Here is a 20,821-nt window from a genome sequence, read left to right as displayed (position 1 = left end):
AGAAGGCCTGAATCGTAGATTCACCAGTTGCCAGACTACTATAATTAAACCATTCATTGCGATTTGTCATCGCATCTCGTTGTATCACAAATAAGAATTCCTTTACAGGATGATTGAATTCCACAGAAATTGTTGCCGTTGTTTGATTTGCAGTAATCGAATAGGGTGGTGTATATTGCACTTGTTCAATGACATATTCATGTGTTGTACTCACAAACAAACGACGCTCCTCCACATCAAAGTAGACATAATCTCCCCATAACATCATATTCATAATGGGTGTTGTACAACTTGCTTGTGTATTACATAATGGATTCCATTGACTCTGATCACCTGCTGGTGGCGGAACCCAGAACAGTTGTTGTAATGGTCTCAATGTAATATTAATACGAATGGGTGTATACTGCAGAGTAATCAATGGTAAGTATAGTCCAGGATTATTACAGAAGAAGAATTGTAATGGAATGAGAAGCTGTAGTCCACCTGTTGCATCTGGAATAATATTCGGCGTTTCATACTGTTTTTGACGACCAATAAGCTGATTGAGTGCATCCCGTTGCGAAGTAGGTGTAGAAATCTATGTCCAAATTTCCATCCATTCTCCTGTCTGTTTATCGATCTCTTGCTCACCAATTTCTAAGGAAATCTCTTCAATCAATGCATGTCCAATCGTATTTGTGTGGGACAATACATTTCCCGATGTATTCTTGATGAGAGGGAGTGTAATATCAAGATAGACTCTGCCAAGTAAATCACCTCTGCGAGGAATCAAACAAGGAACAAATGGTTCAGGAAAAGTTGGATCAAATTCATAAGTTATTACTGGTACTGCTGGAACAAATGAATCAAATACATTTGTATCATATACATTGCCTTCTTTTTTTGCTGCGATGCCAAATGCATTTTCCATTTCAGCATGGATTTATCCTACTGCTCCAAATACAGCGGCACCAATTCAATTAGGAGCTGGAGAAGGAGGAGCTACATTATTAGATTTCTATATTTCACCTGCGGGATTAGTTGGATTTGAGTTTTTTACAACAGTAGGAAGTGTATTCACTCAAAAAACGATTATAACAAGTATTCCTATAGTAATGAATACATTACCACATATTGCAGGAGTCATTGCAAATGGGATGGCTTATTTATACGTAAATGGAATACTTCAAAACTCAATAAGTTATACAGGCATACCATGTACACAAATTACTGCAGTTGGAGCTACCTCATTAATTGTAGGATGTGTAGCTGGATTGTATAACCAATATGCAGGATATGTCAATAATCTTCGCATCTATAACTCTGCACTAACACCATACCAGATGCAAGTCATTTATGAAAATAACTTCAATTCTACCACACTTACCCAATTGGTTCCATCATTTAGTGTAACCCCACAACAAACTGGGTTAGCATCAACCTCATGGAATCAAGGAGGTATTGCATGGACGGTAAGTGCAAGTTCATCGTATTCAGGCACATTAAGTGCACCCTATATGCTTTTTAATGCAATTATCAATTATTCAGGGTATGATTGCTGGGCATTTAATTTTGTATATAATATAACAACGGGTGCATTTTCTGGTATAATTCCATTTACCAATGCTTCTCAAACACTGACAAATATTACCTACAGTACCCACCACAAATATTGGCTCACCCCATGCCAATTGTGGGGTTATAACCCGCGTGAGATAGGGCCTACGGTGTTTCGTTCGGGAATTTTTTAAAAATACTTCTTTTTGTCATAGAGCCATCGGGTTTTTTTCATCAGAAAGATAAAGAACTCTTCTTTATTTTTCTGATTTTTATTTGTTATATTATTCACGGGTTTAAGGAGATATTTGCTAGACATCAATAATTGGCTCACCTACGAGAAATGTAGCTCAGCGTGTCCCTACCCGCGGCATAGCCCGAGGGTATGGAGGGACACAAAGAAAGGGGGGAATAGTGAAACAAAAGTTTTTCGGGCATTTGTCAACTAGTTCCGATAGGGGCGCTAGTTTTCGCTGATTTTAAACTTATTACACACTGTTATCATCATAAATATGTACTGTATCATGAAAGGGAAAATGAACACAGGTTGAAACTCGAAATACTACAAAACTCTTTATTAGAATCTCGTGTGGCCACCTTTTGCCTCGATCACTGCTTCACAGCGGGATTTCATAGTAAAAATATATTTCGATAATGTTTCGTTCGAAATATCCGCCCAAACAGACTGCAAATTTAGCCAGAGAGAATGTTTTGAAGTGTTGCACATCTTTCGTAATTTGGTGTCAACGTGATCCCAAATTTGTTCAATTGGATTAAGGTCCGGACTTTGTGGTGGCCACTCCATTCTAATAACTTCTCCTTAATAGAAAAAGGCATTCCTAATATTAATTAAGGCAAAATAATGATTATGAATAATTTACGCACCACTATTTTCTTTGGAAGTTAAATATCGCCTACACAGCTTTGACGCATATTTTGGGTCATTGTCTTCCTGAAACACAAATCCTCTTCCTATAAGTCTCTTTCCACCAGGAAGAGCGTGACGAATAAGAATTTGGTGGTAAACCTGATATTTAAACGTATTGCTGTTAAATCTACTGGTTTCATAAATAACAGTAATTTACCTTCATATCCATAATGCTTTCAATTTTCTTCAGAGGAACAGACCCTTTAGCTGAAATGGCCCCCCATACCATCACAGATCCCCCACCATGTTTTACTGTCGGCTGAAGACAATATTTTTTAAACCTTTCGCCTTCAAATCTTCGGATAAATAAACGGCGCTTGTTTCCGAATATTTCAAATTTGCTTTCGTCTGAAAACAGCACCTTTGTCCATTGATCATTAGACCAATGCACGTGTTCTTTCGCGAATGCTAATCGTTTGACAATATTTTGCTTTCTCAATAACGGCTTCTTTGCCGCAACACGGCCTTTTAAGCCCCACTTCAATAAACATTTGCGAACAGCAGTATTCGAGATTTTTCTATCCCTTCCGCTGTTGAACTCTTCAGTAATGATAGGCACAGGTTTTGTACGGTCCCGCTTGCTTATAAGTTTAATGTGCTGCTTTTCTGAGGACGAAAGAATTTCAAAACGGCCACGTCCAGGCCTATCCACATTAGTCTTCGTTTCTTTAAACCGGTTGATAGTGTATCGAACGGTGCTATAAGGATGACTAAATGATTCACACACTTTTCTGATGGACCCTAATATTTCATACGAATGAATAATTTTTGTTCTCTCCTCTACACTTAACTGTTTTCTTTTTTGCGACATGATGTGATATCTGCAACGGTCACCAAGAGACTGGTTGTTTCAGTACTTATTTTTGTTTTCTTCGATCGATAATTATGCTAATACGATGATGAGTAATAAGTTTCAAATGGAAAAGTTTGTTCTCTAATTAAAAGAGAAAAATATGCAAAAACTAGCGCCCCTATCGGAACTAGTTGACAAATGCCCGAAAAACTTTTGTTTCACCATTCCCCCCTTTCTTTGTTTCCCTCCATACCCTCGGGCTATGCCGCGGGTTGGGACACGCTGAGCTACATTTCTCGTAGGTGAGCCAATAATTGATGTCTAGCAAATATCTCCTTAAACCCGTGAATAATATAACAAATAAAAATCAGAAAAATAAAGAAGAGTTCTTTATCTTTCTGATGAAAAAAACCCGATGGCTCTACGACAAAAAGAAGTATTTTAAAAAAATTCCCGAACGAAACACCGTAGGCCCTATCTCGCGCGGGTTATAACACCACAATTGGCATGGGGTGAGCCAATATTTGTGGTGGGTACTGTATGTAAATTATAATGGAGTACAAACTGTAATTACAGGTATATCCCAACCTATAACCACTGGTACCTTTCTAGCTACCAAAACAGCATATACCTATTTTAGAGTGATTGGACAAACTCTATGGCCAATGAATGTTGGAGCATTTGAATATGGTGAATTTGTACCAATGTTTACAGGACGAACAAACACTTCCCTATATAATGTCATATCACCAATAACAAATGTTTCATCAGGTTCATCGGTTGCTTCAGGAACCATCCCTGGTGTAATTACAGGGTCTGCTATAAGTACTACACGACAATATATGGTAATTATTACAAATGCAACCACAGGTAATAATGTATACTATTCAACTTATTATGGTGTAACATTTGTAGGTGTCTCTGTTGGTACCACACCACTTGTATCATGTGACATCTCGTATGATGGTTCTTATAGTACTGTTTCAAATGCAACAACTGTGTATCAACTAAATAATAATAGTAATGGTTACAGTGTGGCGATAGGAAATCAATCTGGTTATCAAAATCAAGCCCAGAATACTATTGCGATTGGAAACTATGCTGGGTACCAGAATCAAACTGCAAACTTGATTATTCTGAATGCATCTGGTTTGGGCCCATTAAGTCAAGGGTTGAATTCTGTTGCACAGGGCTTTTATGTGGCACTAATTGCCTGATATACTGCATCTACCTCACTTTATTTATCTGTTATGGGTTATGGACTAGATAATCAAGTTACACATAGTTATGGAGCAATTTCAATGGTATCTAATGGTAACGTAGGAATTGGAACAACGAATCCTGGTGCACTATTACATTTATTTTCACCAAATACTACAATTAGATCATCATGGGCTACTCCACGAGCAGATGGCAGTACATATATTGTTGCTGGACTAGATGCTTATTTTATAACAAGAGATTCTTATCAAAATTTAGGAGGATTTATACGTATTCTTGATGTAAATACAGGTAGTGATTATCCAGTTGAACTTCGTGGTGGAGTAATTTTATTTGGAACCATAGATGGAATTACTGGTACTGTAGGAAACCCTGCAGTTGAACGTATGCGTATTGCAGCAAATGGTCTTGTAGGAATTGGGACAACGAATCCTACTTCTGCACTACATGTGAATGGTACAATTGCAACATCTGGATTTAAATCAAATATTGTACAAACCCCTATAAAAGTGTTGCTTGATGGTGGTCCTAGCAATCCTACTCCCGCATTTACAAATACGATATGGTCAAATGGAACTGCCTCTGTTTATTTATTTGTATTTGCATCCATTGATACTGGAAATATTTCAAGTGGATATTATGGTGGAATGGCACTACTTGTTCCTGTTACTTCAAGTATTACATTTTATAGTTCATATGGTACTGCAATAACAACTGGAACAGGTACTGTAGCATCTATGGGAGGTATAGCATTAGGATTTACTGGAACATCACCTTTAATATTTAATTATTATCAACGAACTAGTGGAATAGAAGAATACTGGAAATTTTGTAAATATGACATTTTCAATATATGCTATATAATGATATATGTTATCTCTACATAGTAATTCATTAATTTTAGTATATTATTCATCTATTTTTTAAAAATGCATATATGTTCTTATCCATGTCTTTTCTCTAGGTATCTATTCTATTTTTTCTAATACAGTTCCTACTACATTTCCTATTATAATTGGTTTCGGTCCCATTATAATACGAAAATACTACATATTGTACTATTTTCCTATAAACACCCTGTATTTTTTGGTAGGCTTTTTTCTAAAAAGCCTTTAGATAACATGTCGTATCCCTATGGAGGTATAAATGCCGTTTCTTTCGGAACTGGCGCAGGGTCGACACTGCAAGGATCCACATCAATTGCCATCGGATATTTGGCAGGAGCAGTGTCACAGCCCGCATCCAGTATCGTCCTGAATGCATCTGGTACGGCTTTATCGGGTGTTTCAACAAATGCATTATACATTGCTCCTGTTCGAAATGTCACCGCCACCAATCTTATGATGTACGATACGGTCAATAAAGAAGTTGTTTATTCTAACACCTTCAATGGTCTTTTACAGCAAACTCTATTGTATCACTTACTTCATTATCCACATCTACGCTAACTACATCCACGTTAGCTACAAATGTATCTAATGTATCCACCTTGATTGCACAGTTTGTTACCTTTTCTTCACTTCAAGGATCGACCATTGGTACAACCAATGTTAATGCAACGAATGTAACTGCAACCGATTCTATTTTGGCTTCAACACTTGTTACATCCACAATAACAACCAATGTGTCCAATGTATCCATCTTGAATGCACAATTTATCAATTTCTCTTCACTTCATGGATCAACCATTGGTACAACGAATGTCACCACAACGAATGTTACTGCTAGTAATGTAACAGCAACCAATTCTAAATTGGCTTCAACACTTTTTACATCCACAATAACAACAAATGTATCTAATGTATCCACTTTGACAGCACAACTCATCTATTATTCCTCACTCCGATCGACAATACAGGCCAACAATCTTGTCATTAATTCAACCATTACTGTCTCAACATTAAATGCATCCACAATCAATGTTCCTGGTCTATCTCTTACTTCATTCTCTACACTTACTGGAAGTTCATTAACTGCATCAACAATTGCTGTATCCAGTCTGAATAGCAATGATGTCATTGTTAACTCAACACTTACTGTCTCAACATTGAATGCAAGTTCTATTAGGGTAAAACAGCGAACTGGAACAGCGTTTTTCCTAATAGACTTTCTTATGGCGTTTGCGTGTATCGACGAAATGCGAATGATGGGGAAAAAAGTGTAATCATGGGACAAAAAATGCTAATTGGGACAGACTTATTTTTAAAAACTAATTATTTCGACGCAGAATTTTTTTCTGAATCGAATCGCTTAAGACACCAAGTATGGTGCAATAGAAAAATATTGAGATATTTTCATTTAAAAAATCAAAACATTGAGCTGTCAAAAAGCTTTTTCCGTCTGCTGAACTTTTCGACAGTGGATCGAAACTATTCATCAACAAAAAAAGTTATTTTGAATATCTTATTAACTCATTAGCTTAACTTGAAAGGAATAACCTAAGATTTACAAAATAATAAACTAGGCGAAATTCTATTGTTTATTTCTCGAGAAATTCAATTTGAAAGTTGGACGTCCGTGTTGCGAATGTCCCAAACTAGCCGAAAACTTGTGTTATTAAAAATAAAATAAAGCTATAGTTATATAAGAAAAATTTATGTATGCGGATTCAGGATAGTGTTCTGTATGTACTAAGCTGTATTTTGCTAACATAGCGCTGATTTTATTCATCTAATTAATGTTTTGTGTTTCCCATATAAGCCGATGATGCGAACTGGGACAGCAGACTTAAGTAGCATCAATATACAGAGTGGTAATTACATTTTTCCTAAGTTGTCATGGCGTGGTGGTAACATCACGACCGTCGAAGTAGATGCACATGAGTTTGGGGTTCGATACCCATAATCAACCAGATATCTATAATCGATTTTGGCAACAGTTCTAAAACTGTGATATTTGCGTTTAATTGGGATGAAATCGTGCAATCAAATGAAAATAAAATTTAAATCGGGTCCTTTGGAACAGGTATTCGTAAAGCTATCCCAATATGTTCTTCATCGACAGCTATTGGTTGTCTAGTTGATAAGGTCGTAGATTTCACATTCACATGGCAATGGTTCAAACCTGAGGAGCGTTTTAGATTTTTCAAATGATTACAGGTGAAACTTTGATACGATAATCCATTTTATCTGTTAGAAAAATTTATTTGTCGTTGGATTTTAATCAAAAATTTTATAGATACACGTAAATTCGATGGAAGAATTAATTCTTTTTTTTATTGGATTTGGGGCTCGAACACCTCACCATAAGATGAAACAAATGCAAATCTGGCATTTAACCAAGGTGCCACTGATAATTCATTAACTTTGAAGAAGTCTGCGATAAGACAATAGGCACAGCTTCCCATTCGGCTGTCCCAATTAGCATCATAGCACCTTATGGCAACAAAACTGCTACTATTTTATCGAAAATATTAACTGTTTTTCGTTTTATTTACATTATTTAAAGTGCACTATAAATATTTTATCAAGATGAACAGAATTAACGAAAAACGTTAAGACTTCAATAATTTTTAATAAAATTATTTGGGGCTATAGTTTGGGACATAAGGTATGGCACCATGAGAAAGAGGAGCCATGATCTAATTCAAATGTTGACATAAAATTCTAAAATTTTCGCGAAAATATCTGAAACCCTATTCGCTTTCAAAATGTCATTTTAAGAACAAATTTAAAAAAAACAGATGGAAGTGACAATTTTCTTGGATCTGGCCAGACTCGATCCAACGTCACTGAAATAGTTTTTGGCTAATAATGCTACAATTACGCAATAAAACCTATAAATGCTGTACATCAATCGATTCGCCTTGAAATTCTGCGTCGATTGATGTACAACCATTGCAAAATAACGAAATATTTTTTTTTTCAAAATTTGTTATTCCAATTCACGTCTGCTGTCCCAAATTCGTATTTTTCTTCCATTTCCTGGTAATTAAATATTTCGATAAATATTCAAAATATTGACAAAACCTTATATACTGTTGTAGAACTTTTCACCCTCTACCTTTTGGTATAATTATTTAAAGGATTAATCCACTTATACTCTAGATATTCCTTATGCCGCAATGTTGTTTGCTAACAGCCAACACAGAGCCCAAATTTCTTGACCGTAAGCCAAAATTCTTAAAATTCAATTAATGATATCTCGAATAATTCTAAATAGTATATTACGTCCTTTTGCTTAATTGCGTATCCCCCCCTATATTTTAAATTAAATAAATTTGATTTTGCAATAAACCTCAAATTTTTTTGTATTTTACATAAAGACAAAATCGTCGAATTGTGTCCCAATTTGCGTTTTCGCGGGCCGTGTCCCAGTTCGCTGTTTTACTAATGTTCCTGGTCTATCACTTACCTCATTTTCCACACTGATTGGAAGTTCATTAACAGCCTCTACAATTACTGCATCTACTTTGTCAGGAAATAGTATGACACTTGCTTCAACACTCACGGTTTCAACATTAAATGCAAGTACCATCAATGTTCCTGGTCTATCTCTCACTACATTCTCTACCCTCACTGGATCCACCTTATCTACAGTAACCATGTATGTTTCCTTATTGTCTGTATCAAGTCTTGTATCTGTTACAGGTTCCACAATATGTGGTGGTACAACAGGTGCAACAGGTGCAGCTGGTTCATCTGGCCAAGTTGGACAATTCTCATACACTGCTGGTGGAGCACAAAGTATTCCAATTAAAGGACAATTAAATACTCTGATTGCATGGTCTACTCAAGATCTTACACAATCAATCGGAACAACAGGAGTTATATATAATTATGAAGCAAATCCTGCAGGAACATTTACAAATACAACAACAATAACTCTTTCTCATAATATCGATTAATATACATTAAACTTATCAAACACATCTGGTGGCTATTCTGCCATTGGCATCAACGGTTCCACAAACAATTTTGGTAGAACCTTTAATGATACAAATGGTATCTCAAATAGTTGTACTATTCTTTTGGCATATACTATCAAGATAATGCAGTAGTAACTACAATTAATTCTAGTTCACGTATTATATGCACACTACTCAGTGCTGGTTCACCAGGTGTAACAGGTCCAGCTGGACCACAGGGACAAGCCATACAAGCAGCGTATACTGCAACAGGAACACAAACAGGAGTCTTCTCATCGGGCACTTTTGTAGCTGTTGCTTTTCCTACATTAATAACATTACAGTCACAAGGTACCATTCCATTTACCTATGCATCTGGCCTTTTTACCAATATATCTAATGTATCTTACCTTTTACTTATTAAATATTCATTGAGTTTGAATACAACAGGTGGTGGTTTCTCTGCAATTGGATTAAGTGGAACAACCACGTTATTTGGTGGTACATATAATGACAGTAATTTTATATCCAATTCGTGTACAGTATTGGTTCCTCCCAATGGAACAATTGCACTGTATTATATAGAAAATGCTGGTACTTCAGTAACAATAAAAGTGGAATCTACAATTACATTATCACTTATTATTGCTGGTACACAAGGTCCTACTGGAGTAACAGGACCAGGGTTAACTAGTTCAACCATGTCATCGTTTACACTAGGAAGTGTTCAAGCCATTCCTGCACCAACGAGTGCGAGTGTACTATGGAAAACCTCAGATACATCTAAGTCACTCAACACTTCTATTCTGGGTGCACCGAATGGATCAGGTTTATTTACGTATACAACTAATATGACACTACCTGTGTTAGTGGAATATACATTACAACTGAATACTACAGGAAATGGATCTACTTTTTTCCAACTTGGTGGAACAGCATCAGGTGTATTTGGATCGGTGTTGACCATGAGCAATATTATTACTAATTCTTTTGTTGTTACGAAGATTCCTGGTGCATCCATGGCGGTATATTATTATGATAATAATGCGGTAACCATACAGACAACATATTCACGTATTACTGTTGTCGTTCTACAAGTGGGACGTCCCACTGGTTCTACTGGTCCCACTGGTCCCACTGGTTCTGCTGGTTCTACTGGTTCTACTGGTACTACTGGTTCTATTGGTGCTATTACATGGAATGTAACGGGTTCTACAGGAATAGTTGGTAATCCATTAACATATTCTGCTGGATTTGTTGGTGTTGGACAGGGACCAACGAGAACCAATACTTTTTTTCAGACTAATTTTGGGACAACTGCCGCAACAGGTGGAACTGGATCATCTGTGCCACAATATCAACTTGATGTAGCAGGAACAATTCGTAGTGCTGTACATCAGTTTATGGATAACTCAACACAGATTACTGCAACACCTGCATTGGATTATGGAACATTTGGACAGAACTGGGTATCATATACTACAGGACTTAATTGTCAAGGATTTGCAATGTCTGCTAACGGCCAGTATCAATTAGTAACGCATTATGCCACTGCTGTCATTGTATCAAACAATTATGGTGTAAGCTGGACACCAGTAATACCAAAGGTCTATTAAACTATATTGGTGGAGCCATGTCAGCATTCAGGGCAATATCAGATAATAGGTGTACTTAATGCAGAAAGTAATATATATGTATCTTCTGCCTATGGTCTATCATGAACACGAGTTACTTCACCAACAGTTAGATGGTATGGATCATGTGTATCTGCATCTGGACAATATATGACTGCTACACAAGCAAATGTAGGTGGAACTACAAGTTACATTTGGTATTCTACAAATTATGGTGTAACATGGACACAATCTAATTCAGTCTCTGGATACTATACATCTGTATGTTGTTCTGCTTCTGGACAGTATCAGACAGCAACCATGTTTTATGCACCTGTAACACAAACAGGAACAGGATTTTTATATATATCAACAGATTATGGCCAAACGTGGACTCAAGTAAGTGGTTTATCAGGTATTACATTTGAAAGTGTATGTTGTTCTGCCTCTGGACAATATCAAACAGCTGTCTCATGGGGTGGTGTTATTTATTATTCAAGTAATTATGGTGTATCATAAGCAACATCAAACAGTATTTCATCGCCAAATTGGAATTGTGTATGTTTTTCTGCTTCAGGATAGTATCAAGTTGCAACAATTAACACTGTAGGTACTACATTGATTTATTATTCTACTACGTATGGTACAACATGGTCCTCTGCTACCATTCCAAGTAATCCATGGACATTTTGTGCTATGTCAGCAAATAGACAGTATATTGGATCATGTACTTCTAGTGAAGTTGTGATTGAGTCTGTTACTCGATTGCCATCGGTGTATACGAGTGGAAATGCGATTGTTGCAGGGAATGTAGTTGAGTAGTTGGGACATCAAGTTCTTCACAGAAACTATATATTTATGGTATGGAAGAACAAGAGATGTAGTAGGCAGAAGCTGATCATAAACTTGCAATTTTCATCTAAAGGAGGTATGTAGTTTGTTGTGGAAATGTAAAACAAAAAAGTATCGTTCTCATGAAATTCTTTATTCCCCTCACTTTAGATTGAAGTAAAAGGCTGTAGCAATCTGCCACAATTTGAGAAGTAAAAGGCTAACTTTACATCACCCACCTTCTCTTCAAAAAAGCTTCATTTGTCGACAAAAATTAATTGATTTTGATTTAGTCTGACAGCAGCAGCAGTAATCTGCCACAATGCAAGAAAGACAAGGCTAAGTTTACATCATCCACCTACTCTTCAGCTTCAGCAGATCATGTAAATTGGTTGAAAGAGAAGGTTCACTTGTCAGCAAATTTTTGATTTTGATTTTCACTTAGACTGACAGCATCAGCAGCAATCTGCCACAATGTAAGAAAGACAAGACTAAGTTTACATCATCCACCTTCTCTTCAGCTTCAACAGATCATGTAAGTTGGTTTAAAGAGAAATTACCTGTTACAGTATTATTATAAAACGTTTTGTTTTCCTGTCTATTTCAGGTGCAGAATTCTAGATTGCTTTCAAGCAGCGTTACCCTGCTAGCTCGTCTTCACACAGCTACGACTCGCCTTCATACAACTCTGACCCGCTTTTAAATGGTCTTCGACCTTTACTTCTCGATAAAGAATCCACGTCACAAGAGTTCAAGAGCCCTTCAACTGGCAATGCGGTGACAAAATTGACGGAGTCTCCTCATCGAAAACGGACTTTTCGCAACGCCTTCCGTTAGGCTGGCGAGAAACAATTGATCCAAATGATTGGCAATGGATCGGACAACATCTCTTTGCTTCAAAAGGTGTCCTCACGTGAGCGACCTAAAAAATTGGTGGCATCCACCACACCCACCTGGTCCATCGAGCAACCTCCCTTCCTTTGGATCTTATTTTTACAATATAATCTTTTTGTGGATGCCACGAAAAATGTGGCGGTTTGATTTTAAATGCCCGTGCTGTGCGCGCCAACACTCACTAACTTCAAAGGGACTTTATCTTAGGGTGAGGACGGTAATCGACATAAAGAACCGTCACTATTTAGCTGCAGAATATCTGGAATGTTAATCATGTAATGGCACCTTCATATCTTATGACCATCGTCTCATGGAGCAGTTAACTGAAGACTACAAAGCCCGATTTGAGATAGTTCTAACTCGAAAATTCGCGTGCGTCAAATCAATAGTGTCTTTAATGCGAGCCCGGACTCTGGGTAACAGTACGACTGCACTATGCAATGACATTCACGAGCTTCAATCCGAAGAGTGCATGCGAAACACCTTGATCTACCTCTCCGATTGCCAACGTCATAAAAATGAGAGAGCAAGGCTCAACCTTACACCAGCGCAGTACGAAGCCCCACCTGTCTTCAAAACCCCACAAACGCAAAAGTGGTTTTTAGCTGCTTACGTTCGCGATGTTTGGTCCCGTTTGGAGACGCTAAAAGGAAGTGCTACATCAATTTACGGCTCAATTCTGAAAATTGATTCTACGAAAAAAATAACGTGAAAACTGCAAGGGACTTCAGCTAATTCAGTGTCGTGGTGTACTAACGTTGGGTATGAGAAGGGCGAAATTCTACTTTCCGTTTTGACAACTTCCGAAAACTTCCTTTGAAACACTTTGATATTTCGTATAGATTCCTGGCACTTTATGCGTAGACTTGCTTCCGCTTCCACAAACGAGTCTCACCCACTGTATGGCATCTTTATGTCACGAATTTCGACGGCCATTTTCGAATGGGATTCCAGTGATGTAGCATTGCTAAAAGAGGCCAAGTGCGGCGAATTGAAGCTTGCCGGAATCAGACAACCATCACAAGAAACCGTTTTGAAATCCATAACTAAACAGGAGCTTGCCAGACATTGTCGTCGGATGACCCGAGGAGTGGAGAATACGACCAATCTTCTTGAAGAACTTTTTTCATCGTTGATGGATGTGACAGATACGTTGGGAGTGCCAATCCTTCGGGAAAACGCGTTTGAGATTTTGGAAACAGAAATAAAACACATTCAGTGTCTTCAAGATCCTACCGGTGTTCTTCTGTATACAAAAACAATATCAATCGAAAAAGGGGGAATTTCGTTGCCAGTTTATCGTTGTGCAAGAGGCACCACTTCGTTAGAAAATTTCCATAGCCACATCAAAAATTGTATTCCAGGTAAGCGTGAACGTTAGATTTATTACTGTAATCAGCAAATTTATTGTTTTTGTGTGGTATCGTAGGAACGTCGTCCAATGACGTGCATTTTTCAAGCGTTTCTTCTCGACGGAATCACAAGATGGAACACGGCAAGAAAATCGGCTTCGCTTGACGCCCCAGTGTCACCTCTACGGTCTTTTGACATCGCTCTAAAGAACAAACTACATCAGCTTTCATCATCTGGTATGGGGGTCCTTCTTGATCCTTGTTATCGGCCACCTTCATTTTCTAGCGGAGAGCTGTTGGGAGTTGAATATTTGTATGGTGAAAACGTCTCAACACTGTCATTAGACGTCGACAAAGAGATAGACGAAGGAATCAGAGAAGAGGAGACCTTCTTAACCCCAGCTGAAGCAGAGGACTTGGATCCAGAGCTGGATATTGCCTGTGGTTCTTTCGTGATCAGGTATGTTTTCTGGTGTATGATGTTTCTTCAAATATAAATTTGAATTTTATTTTTTTTATAGTCAGCAATCCGATGACGATACTGCTTGTGACGTGGGCATGGATTTAAAGTCCATTCCGGTTTGGAATCTCGTCGAAAAAAGGGCAACATTTCTCTTGGAGTCTTCCAGTCTTGCTTTTACAAGAAAAGGTGCAGACACTTTCATTCAACTTTATCAAAATCTTTCCGATTTTGATAAAAAACCGTTGACCAAAACACTAAAGCCCGGTCAGGGCCGATTTTCTAAATCGAAAAATGTAAGTGGCCAGGTTGGCCAAGAGGCCATGAAGCGTTGTTTCATCACGGCTGGGGCCCCGTCGCATTCCCCGCGGAAAAGCCGCTTGGTGGAAGTAATCTGCACGAGACTTTCAATTTCTATCACCTCCCCACAAAAGGCGCCTTATGTTTCGCGATATGCGAAAATTGTGCAACGTTACAACGAAATTAGATATCGCGTCATGGGATGCCCTCAAATTGTTGAAAAAACCGGCGTTGCACTCTATAAAATTAATGAGACGACTCTGAGTTTGTGGTAATTTACAAAACCTTTTTCGTGTTGAAATTTATTGATGTTTACAATTCTTTTTTCTTGAACTAGGTTAAAGGATAGAACGAGGAATTCTGAGATTCAGTTGCTACTTCAAGGGGCTAATTTAAGTGCAACCTGTATTCTGTCGGCGACAGCCCTACGACCGAAAAAAAGTCTGGAGTGTATGTCTGCTGGTGGTGAGACGCCACTCAACCCCATGATATTTCCTGAACCCTCAGATTACACTGGGCTTGCAAAGGTGATTTTTATAATTTATTTTGGCTGTGAGTTCCATCTTCAATTCATCATTCTGTCTAGGTGAGACAACATGCACGATTCCAGCGTTGGCCGAAACCAATCCATAAATGGCTCCAGAAATAATTGATGAAGCTCCTTTGGTCATCGAAGATCAGACTCCACAACTTAATAAAATTTCAAGAACGACCCAGTGGAGAAAAATGGCAAAGGAACTGAGAGGAGAGGTGGCACAAGTTAAAAAACCAAGAAAGGAATATTCCTGCAACAAGTGCAATCAGCCGATGACTTCTGATGGCCATACCAGTTCAAGGGGAAGAGATTTTGCTCGGCGACTGAGGGAAAGTCGAAAGAACAATGGTTAGCCGAAATGAAAATTGTAAAGTCTAACTAATATTTCTTTTTTGACTGAATTACTGCTCAACCAACCGTTGACTGTCTTTCCGTTTTTTTCTTCTCTTGGTTGACAATTCAACCATACATTGTTTGTTTTTCATCGTTGTTTATCTCGGTTGATTTCTCTTATGAAGATTATTTCAGTTGACTATTCAATCATGAAAACAGATAATTAAAAACGACTTTTGTACTTTTTTTTATTCCGATACAAAACATACAGTAAAATTGATGCCCAAAGTCATTCAATCTAGATCAACAACTTTTAAAAAGAACGCCAAGATAAAAAATCTAGGGAACTCGAAAACAATTGGAGGGAAAGATTGAAGGAGTATGCCCATAATGAATTTCGATTTGGCCAAGGCTAGAAACCCTCTCCTCAGTCAAAGTGGGCATAACTTATCAAACAATTCGATCTTTGTCCACTGAAAAGTGGAATAACAAGAGATGCACTAGGTAGGAGCTTATCATGCACTTGCAATTTTCATGTGAAGGAGATATGTAGTATGTTGTGGGAATGTAAAACAAAAAAGTATCGTTCCCAAGAAATTCTTTATTCCCCTCACTTTAGATTGAAGTAAAAAGTTGTAGCGATCTGCCACAATTTGAGGGCTTCCCTTCACACATCTTCAATTCGCTTTCAAGTAGTGAAAAACCCTTTGGCATGGAAGAGGAAGTGGCACAGAATTTTGAACAGTCATCGAGTGCACTCAACTTTACAGACATATTTCAATTACCAAAGGTGAGGGAAAAATTATAAGAAAAAAATTTATTTTATTTTATTGAATTTTTTTTATGGATGTATTTCAAGTCGCCAATTTCTGCTCCCATACAACGGAAGAATGACTATTCATTGCGCCTTCCAGAAGGCTGGAAAACAACGATGAAGTTGATTGATCAACATTGGATTGGAAAAGACCTGTTCGCGAGCATAGGAGTTTTAATTGTTCAACTGAAGACATGGTGGTTTCCTTTTCAGCCTCCAGGTCCCAATTCAAAATCGACTCATGCTGTCGCATCATACTTTTTCAGTCGTCTTTTCCTATGGATGCCAAGGCGTATGTGGCCTTCGACTTTCAGTGTCCAGTGTGCAAACTGCCGAGTTCTTTAACATCAAATGGACTCTATAATAGAGTAAGAAGTGTCGTTGAACTTGCGGCCACATATTATTTGGCGGACGAGTATCTTGAATGTCGTAATTGCAAAGGAACGTTCATTTCTTGCGACTCACGTCTGCTAGAACAACTTCCACTGGATCTCAGGTCTCTTTTTCCCATCGTACTCACAATAAAGTTATCTTTTGACAAGTGAGTCGTCACTCTAATGCGTGGTCGCACCTTCGGCAATAGTCCTACCGGTGTTTGTAACGAATTGAAAGAAATTCAGAGTGAACAATGGATGCGAAAAGCAATCGCTTATCTTAGTGATTTTAAACGCCAGAAGACATCAAAAGAGCGCCTTAGACTCGATGAAGTGACCTATCCAAGTCTTCTTTCTTACAAATCTCCTCCATCAACGAAATCGTTTCTTTCTGTTTACGTAAGAGACGTTTGGTCTCGACATCAACTATTAAAAGCCAGCGCCACTTCCATCTACGGATCCATTTTTAAAATCATCTCCACCAAGAAAATAACTAGAACATTGCAAGGAACAGCCGCTAAATCAGTGTCCTGGTGCTGCAAAATCGGGAACGAAAAAGGAGAGGTGCTCATCTCAATATTGACAACTTCGGAAAGCCTTTCCAATCTCAACACTTTGACAGAAGATCTCATGGACCGATCCGAAAAAGCACAGAAAGCCCCCCTCTTATCTTTTTAACTGACCACGACTGCTGTAAACATGAAGGACCATCTCAATTCCAACGGTTTTTTTCTAAATGATGCAAGCTGATATTGCGAATGGACAGTTGGCATTTCATGTGTCGCCTTTCTAAGATGTGTACAAATGAATCGCATCCTCTTTATGGCTATTTCATGGCTAAAGTGTCTGCCACAATCTTTGAATGCGACGCTGACGACGTCAATCGTTTGATTGAAGCAAGGAAAAGTGAGTTGAAGATTACCAGAATTTCAAATCCATCCAAAGAAACAGTGATGAAGGCCATCAACAAATATGAAATGGCCAAGCACTGTCGCTGGAAGGCTCGTTGAACAAGCACGACAACAGCATTGCTGGATGAGTTAGTCACGTCTCACGACCAAACTCTTGCATTACCTGACATGTGGCATGTAGCGCCAGAGTAAGCATACCATTCGTCATTTTCTTCTGTGTTTTCCATAGAGTCTTCCATGATGTGAAAACTTTGGTCATCTTCTTCTTCTTTAGATTTGAGAACACTGACTTTAGCGTGCTGATCACTTTTCTGCTTTTTGTTTTTGGGATGATTTCTGCATTCTTCGGATGAATGGGTAGAACTGTTGTGGAAGTCACAGAAAACATTTTGCCTTTTCTTCCAATTTTTTTGTTGCGACTGGGATTGCCACCTGTTGTTTTAGTTGTGGCGACCACCACGATAACTTCCTCTTCGATATTGATTCGTGACGGCAAGTGCTTCTACAGATTTGCTGGGACTTCGTTCTCTTGGGATCTCACGTTTGACAGCATCCATTCTTCGTTCTTCAGTCAGGAGACGAAGTGTGAGCAATTCCATTGCCTGTTCAGATTTATTGTATGTATCCCAAACAACTCTAAAGTGTTGAAATTGAGACGGGAGAATACTCACAATTTTATTAGTGGTTTGAACTTCTGTGATGGTTTCTTCAAGATCTTTTAATTGCCGAAGATGTTCAAGTTGCAGTTTAGATGTTCAACTGATGTAATGTTGGCTAACATGTCTTGGGACTGGTTGAATTGGTATTCGTAGAACTGAGACCACAGCTGCCCTTTGTTGGCCATGGTTCTGAAGGTAAATCTCGTTGACAGTCTTATCCACATGGCTGCTGAATTTTCACAATTGAAGTATTCTCTCATTTTATCTGTGACCGTTGCGTAAATATAGTTGCTTGCAAGTGTGTCTCGTTGATGCCAGGTTTTAATTGGCATCGCGTTGTTGGTTACAAAGCCTTCAGCATTTTAGGCTAGTGAATAAGTAAATATAAAGTGGATCAGTATACATTTGCTTCAGATACCCATGAATTGGTTTGTTATAGCTTTTGATCAATCTTCAACATAAAATATTTGTTGGCCTCAGCAAGGTTAAAAAAGGAAGGAGATGGATGTTAATCATCCACAGTAACAAGTGATATTTAATCAACAACAAGAGATAAATATTATACTGTTGGCTTCAGAAAGTCTAAACAAACTGGGTGTGAATCGTCAACAGTCAGAGAATTTGTAAAATCTGTTGGCTTCAGTTATTAGATAAAACTGGATTCTCGATTGAAAGAAATTTGTTACCTCAGCTGGGAGTTTTTCGATATCAAGAACAATCTGCTGTTAGTCATGATTGCGAAGTAATAGCATCAGACCAAATTTCCATGCATGAAAGTTTGATCGATCAAATTTTGGAATGTGGGTTGTATCCCTTAACACATCATTGTTCTGAGATGCCATATTGAATAGAACGTATTCACTGTTCAGTGAACAAAAAAATACTTAGCATGTAGCTGGGCCCATAACCTGTTGGAGTCAATATAATATATTGAACAGAGAACTGTATTGATTCAATTATTTCTAACAATAGTTAATAGTATACACTAGACTTTAGATAGCAGTAATATAGTTGAGTATAGTTAAAGTTGTGAATCGGGATACAGTTCAAACAAGAGAGAGTGTAACTATGGCAGAACGACTTCAGACATTAACTAGTTCTTGACAGCTGATTACAGTCGCCTTATATACCTATATAAGACTGCTACTTAGACTGACAGCTCCTCGGTTCTCCAACTAGCTCAATCTTTAAATAGATCAATGTACTCGTTAGGTTTGATAGACCATTTCCAATAGAAAAATGTGGGCGTTTAATTTCACATGTCCAACTTGCAGTGATGTCCAATATTTGACGTCAAAAGGGCTCTACAACCGAGTCCGAAAATTCATCGATCTCACTTGTCAATACTACCTCGCCGCCGAATATCTGGAGTGTCTTTCGTGTCGTGGAACATTCATTTCTTATGACGCCCGTCTACTTTTTCAACTGCCCGACGCCTACCAAGTTCGCTTTCCTGTTATATTGACGAGAAAGTATGCATGCGATAGAGCAGTGGTTAATCTAATGCGCACTAGAACGTTAGTAAACAGCCCTACTGCTGTGTGCCATGACGTACACGAAATGCAGGCCGAAGACTGGATGCGTAGAACAATCTCTTATCTGACTAGAAATGTCACCAACAGCTGAAATTATCAGCATGCGAGTACCACGATCCCCCTCATTTTAAATCCCCACCTAATCCCAAATGGTTCCTAGCTACCTATATTTGAGACGTTTGGTCGCGTTTGCCGTGTCTGAAGGCTAGTGCTACATCTATTTACGGAGAAGTACTGAAAATTGATTCCACTAAGAAAATCACGCGGAAACTACAGGTGAGATTTATTTTGATTCACTTAGCCCAATGTGCATACAAAATCCTTACAATACTTGTTTGATAGGGTAAAGGTGAGAAATAGGCATCGTGGTGTACGAACGTAGAGAATGAGCTTGGCGAGATCCTCATATCTTTAATGACTACCTCTGAAAGTCTGTCCAATTTGACCCGCATGGCTGATGGATTAATGGATCGTTACGAAAAGGCTCTGCAACCTAATCCATTTGTGTTGTACACTGACAGAGACTGCTGCAAGGCGGGTGATGAAAAGTCTAAATTCCAACGTCTTTTCCATCGCTGGGAATCGCTGTTGGTCCGTCTCGATTCGTGGCATTTCATGAGAAGAATGGATAAAGCCTGCACCAATGATTCCCATCCTCTTTACGGAATTTTTATGGCAAAGCTATCCGGCACTATTTTTGAATGGGATGGAAAAGATGTTGATCTTCTTCGTGAAGCAAAGAAATTTGAACTGGTGTTGGCTGGTTTCAAAAACCCTTCTACGGATGCCGTTAACAAGTTTATCTCGAAAGTAGAACTTGCAAAACATTGTAAAAGACGGACAAGAGAACCAGAAAAAACGGTTCGTTTGATTGAAGATCTTCGCT

At 38.3% G+C, this 20,821-nt stretch overlaps 1 protein-coding gene across 1 annotated transcript; it reads left to right on the top strand.

Moving 5' to 3' along the window:
• The first annotated feature begins 4,099 nt into the window (after positions 1–4,099).
• LOC124202555 (mucin-19-like) lies at positions 4,100–12,471 on the top strand. The gene is made up of 16 exons (XM_046598914.1): positions 4,100–4,127; positions 4,173–4,406; positions 4,770–4,934; positions 4,989–5,153; positions 5,652–5,823; positions 5,882–5,936; positions 5,980–6,546; positions 8,743–9,015; positions 9,068–9,163; positions 9,435–9,675; positions 9,775–9,825; positions 9,868–10,152; positions 10,225–10,919; positions 12,062–12,151; positions 12,214–12,303; positions 12,376–12,471. The coding sequence occupies exons 1-16, from the start codon at positions 4,100–4,102 to the stop codon at positions 12,469–12,471; spliced, it is 3,303 nt and encodes a 1,100-aa protein (XP_046454870.1).
• The last annotated feature ends 8,350 nt before the right edge of the window (positions 12,472–20,821 follow it).

Source organism: Daphnia pulex, chromosome 2, assembly GCF_021134715.1.
Source record: "Daphnia pulex isolate KAP4 chromosome 2, ASM2113471v1".
Taxonomy (NCBI): Eukaryota; Metazoa; Arthropoda; class Branchiopoda; order Diplostraca; family Daphniidae; genus Daphnia; species Daphnia pulex.
This window is presented reverse-complemented; position numbering and strand designations above follow the sequence as displayed.

What these genes read in the sequence shown, in the direction of transcription:
- LOC124202555 (XM_046598914.1), top strand. Translation starts at nt 4,100, where the DNA reads ATGGTAATTATTACAAATGCAACCACAG. An exon ending in ACTTGTTCCTGTTACTTCAA is followed by an intron (nt 5,154 to 5,651) that starts GTATTACATTTT and finishes GAACTGGCGCAG; the next exon opens with GGTCGACACTGCAAGGATCC. An exon ending in TCTACGCTAACTACATCCAC is followed by an intron (nt 5,937 to 5,979) that starts GTTAGCTACAAA and finishes TTGATTGCACAG; the next exon opens with TTTGTTACCTTTTCTTCACT.